Here is a 7,602-nt window from a genome sequence, read left to right on the forward strand (position 1 = left end):
ACTGCCCAGTATTTGATATCTCACCACTCATCGACAGTGAAGTATTTAAATAACTTTAACAAGTAGCTTATTGCAGCTCCAGTATCCCAGATGTTTTATTTGTGTAATGAAATATTTGTTGATTACTGGTTGACTAACAGGGTATGATGTTAAATGCATATCCATATCATGAATTGAGTCATATCTTAATAGCGGAAAATAAATGATACGACAGGAGTAAAACTAAATTTGAGATTGCAAACATTAAATACCAAGTCCCAAAAGGCTTTAGAGAGCTTTTCAAAAACTGTGATGTTTACTGCTGGTAACTACATTGATGAAGGGCCAGAAACAAATTTATACCAGACAAAGCCAGGAGTACAGTGGCACAAGCTTACAACTGGCTCACACCAAACAGTGTAATCCTTCATCTTATAAAAGCTTGTTTTATATAATTGTGAACAAACAAAAAATTGCTTACAGCTAGTGGAAGTTGGGACTGATGTGCCCACACAACCTCCTTGCATTAAATTCTTATTAATCCATACAGTGAAAAACTGAGGTAAGGTGGCACCACAATGTGATTAATCAGAATGTTCAGCTCTGCCCTCTTTGTAGTCCGAAATCTCTCACATTGTATTATTGATAACATACTTTCACTCAATATTGTTCTACTGGATAATCACAGCTATGGTCAATAAAGAATTTATTCTACAGAAGTGCACAATAAAAATATTGTGTACAGTTGATAACCAAGCATCTTGCATATGCCTCTTCTGGGATCCATGGATTATTACACCTTTGTGTCAATACCTATACTCTGTAATGGTATTCATGATAACTGACACGAGTGAGTTTATGATGAACTTAGCAATTCACAACCAAATTACTACAAGTAGAACCATCATCAACAGAGACTATGCATACCTCTCTAGAGTTCAATGGACAACAGGTATTCCAGTGGACACCATCAGGAATTTGAACTTGCTGTTATTGAAAGTAAAAGAATACATCATTAGCCATTCCTAAAATTTATCCAAATATTTAGACTTGGGGATATAAATTCAACATGACTCTAATGTTTACATCAAGTAGATGTTGACTTTGCCAGTAAATGGACAGCTGATAGCAGTTTCTGCAGTCATATAAATTCTCTGTTTTCAGAACTGCATAAAAATACCAACTAAATACTTTCTGGCAGATTAAAACTGTGTGCCAGACCAAGGCTCGAACTTGGGACCTTTGTCTTTCTTGGGCAAGTGCTCTACCACGCACTTTCCTGCAAAAGGCTAAGGTACCGAGTTCGAGTCTTGGTCCAGCACACAGTTTTAATCTGCCAGGAAGTTTCAGATCAGCACACACTCTGCTGCAGAGTGAAAATTTCATTCTAGCAACTGAATACTTTAAGAGACACAGCACTGACATTTTCTCAGAGCAGCCATTTTTCTTGTAATTAATACATACATGCATACATACATTACAGTAACCTGGAAGTAATCATCAGTGTAAGCAGATTAGCACTAGTCATAATTTGTTGTATTCTTTACAGAAGAAGGCTTCAGTTCTCTCTCCCTGTTAATGTACAATTTGATTTCTTTCACACTCCTTCAAGATGGCATTTACAGATCACCATGTGTGATATACTGAATAAATGAAAGAGTTGTCATGATGTTCTACTGATTTCACTTGATGAGCAAGTAATTTATTACCAGTTGTTTATGTGCATTGCTGCCAATTGATGACATCTCCTGTTTTACAGCCTATGTCATCCTTGTGACTGTTACTGTCAGGAGCAGTCAAACTGACCATCAGTAGCTTTGCATGCTTTGTATAGATTTATTTGATGATATATTTAAGTTTCTTGCATTTAACAACTTTCCAGTTGTGAGTTGGAAACATCACTACACTCAATGAACCTGTTTAACAGGACATTTCCTTTTCCAGGATAATAACCTATCAAAGAATGATAGTGTATGTATTTATGAGTGCCAAGATTACAGTATTCAAAGGGCTCTTCACAGTTCATTCATTAATATGTACAATTCGGTACTCACCTTCATTGCTTGAGTAACAGCCACTCCTTTCACTGTTTCTTTCATTGTCTCTGATCAACCCTAAATTATCAAAATTTACTTGTCTTAATTTTATTTTCATAGGAAACGTTTGGTTTCTGCCTTATCAGGCATAATAACAACAAGCATAAATGTTACTGCCACAGCAATTCTCCCACAGCCACCATAACTGTGTTCCTACGTCCATGTTACATACCGCAGCTGATACTAAAGGTTTTGATGGGTCTTTGCATCAATAAGTGTTGTATTAATCTGGTGGAGTGATGTGTAACTGTGTGTCTACACAGATGATGAATGATTGGGCATCAACCTGTTTGGAAGTTTCATTTATTTTTGCATGTAACAAGTGTATAGAGGGACGCTGTGTGTCTTCAAGATAGGGTGAAAATTGCAGTAACTCCACAAGATGAAATACCTGCATAAGTGTTTGTAAACTCCATGCAGTGTCATACCAGGTTGGAGTAATGGGGCATGGCCAGAGTAAATGCCAATAGTGTAACAGTACTGTAAGAGATCCAGGTAGACACAGATGAAGCTTACGAAATATTCATTCATGTAACAAACTGTCACACTCTCTTAGGTGATGTTTCCCATGTAGTCATGTTGGAATAAGTTGTTGTATTCTTTACAGAAGAAGGCTTCAGTTCATGGAACCGTGCATGGAGATAGTTACAGCAGAAACTCTTCACCTTTTTTTATAAAAGTTCCATATACCCTGAAGCATTTCAGTTCCAGCATTACACAAGACTGTGATATCAACCATGAAGTCTGATAACCTTCCACCATCATGGTCATCCATAGGCATATTTCAAGTGCAGAAGGTTAAAACTATGAGAAATAAATAACCTCTAATCTGAGAACATACACATATAAACAGGAAACACTGCAGTGTTCACTGGTGTGTGTTTCATTGTCATTTTGATTCAATTTGTTTGCCTTCTCATATCAGTATTAAAGTTTTTATTCATTTATTTGCTATTTGCCACTTTTTTGTGTCAAATATGCTAGAAACGTGTACACAGTACATCAATCTGTGTCGTGTAATATATACTTCACTTTCTATTAAAACTACACTTGCTAATACACTTTTCTGGCAGCAGCAACTGGTTTCATGAACTAGCTGTGCAAGAACCCTCCAGGGTGCAGCATTCAGATTCAGATTATGATGTGCATAATGGAACTCACTCAGGAACAATCATTTGATGAAACTCTTGTTTCAGTGTTCCACTCAGAATTTATATGTTCATCAGAACTATTTTCCCATAATTTGTCAAATTGCCAAAGAATTCACAGACATCATGTGAATATGTTTTTGACAAGAAAGTGTGACGTGATCCATGTACACACATACAAGACTTTGAGAAAAACTTGTAGGATGTGGGAAACACACAAAATTTGAAATATTCATGTATGACTGGAATTTAGGAGATAGGAGGAGGAGGGCAAGGAGATATGAAGGAATAAGAGAGGTAGGGAAAGGTAAGGCAAGTTTTTGTTACATGATTTCCTAATGCCTTAACATCACCTTTGGAAATAATTACATTGCAGTTACACAAAACAAAACAATTTATTTATATGATACATGGACCAATTTTACTTTGATCGGTGGTTCCACAAATGTGCGAAACAAAGACCTACATTTCTTAAATGACTTAACTATTAATAAACAACAGGCTGGATACTTGTACCTATTTTATCTATTTTTCGGGTATACTTGTATTTTATTATTGTTTCATACTTTTTGTCTTCATTCTAACTATTTCCTTGTTTACTGCCTTGTCAGTTACCTAGTTATGTAGTGCATATATCTTTTAATTGTCTGTTACATAGGCTAATTGTTTACTGTTATTGTCATTTACATAACTGTGCAGTATATCTATGTTTTAATTATTGTCCTTTTATGTACTGACATTTATGAAGGTATTTTTAACACACTGATTGCTTGTAAAGATGCTCAAAGACTAATAATGCATTTTTACTTATAATTACTTGCTTATCACTGTTAAACAATCAATACAGTCTCAAATTCCCCTATGAGCAAAAACAAGAAGCCTTAACAGGATGAACATAGCTGATCAGGGTTTTTTTTTTAACAATACTATGAAATTTGCTGTGTAATGTACAGTTCAGCACCAGACAGAACACAAATTCATGAAGTATTTTTCAGAACTGTTCTCTGACTGCAGGAGATATATACAGGAGACCTTATATTTTCTTAAACAATTATCTATTTAATATTTTTGTGCTCCACAGTTTCGAGAAATTGTACAAAGGGCATTCTTGGACATGTGATTAGTGGTAGTGGGAAGTGGTCTTTCATGCAGTTCTCTATAATCCTTTATGGTGTGCTCAACATAAAGCTTAATTTCTGCACAATTCAGAGAGACTATTAAGTCCTGAAGACAGTGCTTTATTACTGCACCCCCTAGTTCACATTTAAACAAATGCCCAAATCAATTGTAAATTTGTGCATATCATATTTTGTAAGTGATTTTGTATCTTGGCAAACCTGTAATTATACATGTTATTGTGAAAGAAGTTCTGAAAGTTAGCTTTTGTTTCCATGTAACTACATATGAAGCTATTGATTTACAAAGAGCAATTATTTTAAAAAAAGTTCATACACAAAAGCTAAAGTACTAGAAAAATGACACTCCCGAATTGTATAGTTTTGTTAATGTGGATAAAGTGTCCATGCAAGATACTTGAGTTAGTACTAAAGTTTACTGTAAAGAGAATACATGCTTTCATCACTTGCCACAGTCTTCTTCCCTGACTTTGGCTATTCAACAGTGTGAACACTTAGGCTACTCAAAAAATGTTAGATATAATTTAGAATCAATGCGTTATTACAGTATGCTATGAATATGAACTCTGGAGATTGTAGACCAGTAGCTTGGCTGGAACCCCACTCGAAAATGGACATAGTACAATCAAGTGTTATGCCCATACTTCACTGTTATTTAGGTAAATTTATTTAACACAGAAAGCACAGTGCTAATGAGCAAGATTCGGAAGGTAAGGCCAGATATTTATAATAACGTGCAGTCCAAAAACAAACAACAAACTACGCAGGAGTTATAATTGCTTTTAAGAGCTGTCTGTGAGAGTAAGCACCTTTTAGCAGTGGAAGCGCATCCCCTGAAAACAAAAATGCAGCTGCTAAACGCAATATCGTTCAGGTTTACTTACCATCTTGTACAGTTTCCACAGGAGCCTCCTGACTGTACTGACAAACCACGCCTCTGTTGAGGAGAAAATACTATAGCAAAAGAGTATTTGCAAGACGTGTACGAATGCGAACTAGCGTCTCCAGAACTGTTGTTAAAGGCGACTCGTGAAATAAAAGTGCTCCAACTTACCTAACTAAGTTCGTTTCTGCACTTAACAAGAAACGTGCTTTTATAATTTTTCTTAGCGCCGAGGACGACATGGTAAGTGGCGGTAATGTACCACTACTGTACAGACATGTGGGTTTCGATATGCCGATAAACATTCACTTGGCCCCTGTCATCGTACTTTGCTTTTCTTCTCGCCGTCGTTAATCCGCCGATTATTATTGGAATTATGATGCCAGTTGTGTTATGCAGTGACAGCAGACTGAATTGTAGTCGATAATCGCTGTATCAAGTACAGTTCGCCAAGGACTGACTAATCAAGACGGCATCCTGCACGAATCGGGAACTGACTGAGGCCATGGTTATATTTGTCCATGACAGCCTACAAAACACTTTTTCTGCTAACGGAAAGGTTGTAATAACTGCAATTTGTAATCATAGTAAATTTCGTATTTGGTGTATTTCTTTATTTGAAAACTGCATGTATGTACAATAAAATTATATTCAAAGGCTTCCATCAACCGCGCTATCCCCTTGACACATGGAGGTGCAATAATTCTTTGCCTTTTCTCTTTTTTTTCTTCTAATGTCATCTCTTAAGTACAGGGAGTACGGGATGGGGGGTCTGCTCCGTATATTTTTCGTCTTACAATATATCCACTTCCATGTATACAAAAGTTCCGAAGTTCAGCTCCAAGAAGACGAATAACATGCCGGCGCCGGCCAACGACTTAACTACTTAAGTGTTCTTTTTCAATCAACCTCCGAACCTCGGAACTCCCGTGACATGTCATGTCACTGCCTTCCTGTGACGCACGTCAAAATCTGTGGCATCGCTGCAACAATATGAAAGCAAAGGAAAATTTCCGGGGAAAGATAAGATCTGGAGATAGGTGCTGAATATTTTCTTTTTGTTTCGCTGATAGAGGTAGTCTACAGGTATCTTTTTATCCTGGGGCTTATAAATGCAATACTTCCGTTAGAGCCTTAAACCAGCTTATTCCTTCCCTCGATTGTGTAAAGTGAAATTGAATTATTTATATTTAATAGTCTTAGTGAAATAGTGAAACAGCGATATATTTTTCATTAGATATAAGGCCTTAGCGCTATTGTTATTATTATTGTTATCATTATTCTATCTCTAGATCAAACAAATACCATATGTCTTTATTCTCAATGCAAAATTGAAATCTATGTATCAGACTAGGCTAAAAGACGAAATGCACAGTTATTCTACAGAATCCACCAGTCCCCTTTTGTACGTACCACCTCCAATAACAAATCTGAATCGAAGTTAACTTTGGAACAACACCACCCACTTTCTTGTTGTCTTCAAGTCAGAAAATAGGATTTCCAACATTTTTTTTTCAATACCGCGTGCCAAAAGACTCACCATTTTATTTACTCGACTTAGCTGTTTTGATTCAAATTTGTGATATATTAATATATCCTATACAGGTACCTCAGCTTAAAAAGATGGCAATTTTTCTTATTTGTCTTTGTTTATTCATTTTTAAACTGTTCGCTATCTCTCCGTATTTATTTGGTAGCCTTCAACGCGTTTCATTTGCTTTTCTCTGAGGACTCACCTGGCACATATCTAATACTTCCTGTTTCTCCACTTGGTAAGACGGTGGAGCTGCATTCGGCGGGATGGCGACTCAAATCTCCGTACGGTCACGCTGATTAGGCTTCTCGTAGTTTACCCAAATGTCTTAAGGCAAATCCCAGGATAGTTCCTTGGAAAAGAGCGTTGCCTATTTCTTTTTCTTTCCTGCAATAATCCAAGCTTTTTTGGTTCAAATGGCTCTGAGCACTATGGAACTTAACTTCTGTGGTCATCAGTCCTCTAGAACTTCGAACTACTTAAACCTAACTAAACTAAGGACATCACACACATCCATGCTCGAGGCAGGATTCGAACCGGCGACCGTAGCGGTCGCACAGTTCCAGACTGTAGCGCCTAGAACCGCTCGGCCACTCCGGCCGGCTGAGCTTTTTTGTTTTTGTTTTTTCTTGTTCTGTTTTTGTATTATGCACTGCTAATCTAGCATGAATGATAACTGAGATTAATTTGTCGCTCGTTCCGTACGTCATGTAGACATGTTTCACGTGGTCTTACTTGAGTACTCCTCTGGAATGCAGTCTCAGCTTCTCTATGACAGACTGCTGAACTACCATAATTAATACAATAGTTTATTGTCTCTAACATG

The 7,602-nt window shown here is 36.9% G+C and overlaps 1 protein-coding gene across 1 annotated transcript in view; it reads right to left on the reverse strand.

Annotated features, from left to right (window-relative positions):
• The window catches only part of LOC126162410 (acyl-coenzyme A thioesterase 9, mitochondrial-like), a 90,741-nt gene extending 84,992 nt beyond the window's left edge, over positions 1–5,749 (reverse strand). Inside the window, exons 1-2 of the mRNA XM_049918906.1 lie at positions 5,414–5,749; positions 5,244–5,296 (exon numbers count right to left, since the gene is read on the reverse strand). Coding sequence (XP_049774863.1) covers positions 5,244–5,296; positions 5,414–5,547 — 187 coding nt within the window. The 5' untranslated portion in view covers positions 5,548–5,749. The remainder of the gene's footprint in view (positions 1–5,243; positions 5,297–5,413) is intronic.
• Positions 5,750–7,602: the final 1,853 nt, after the last annotated feature.

Source organism: Schistocerca cancellata, chromosome 2 (genome assembly GCF_023864275.1).
Source record: "Schistocerca cancellata isolate TAMUIC-IGC-003103 chromosome 2, iqSchCanc2.1, whole genome shotgun sequence".
Taxonomy (NCBI): domain Eukaryota; kingdom Metazoa; phylum Arthropoda; class Insecta; order Orthoptera; family Acrididae; genus Schistocerca; species Schistocerca cancellata.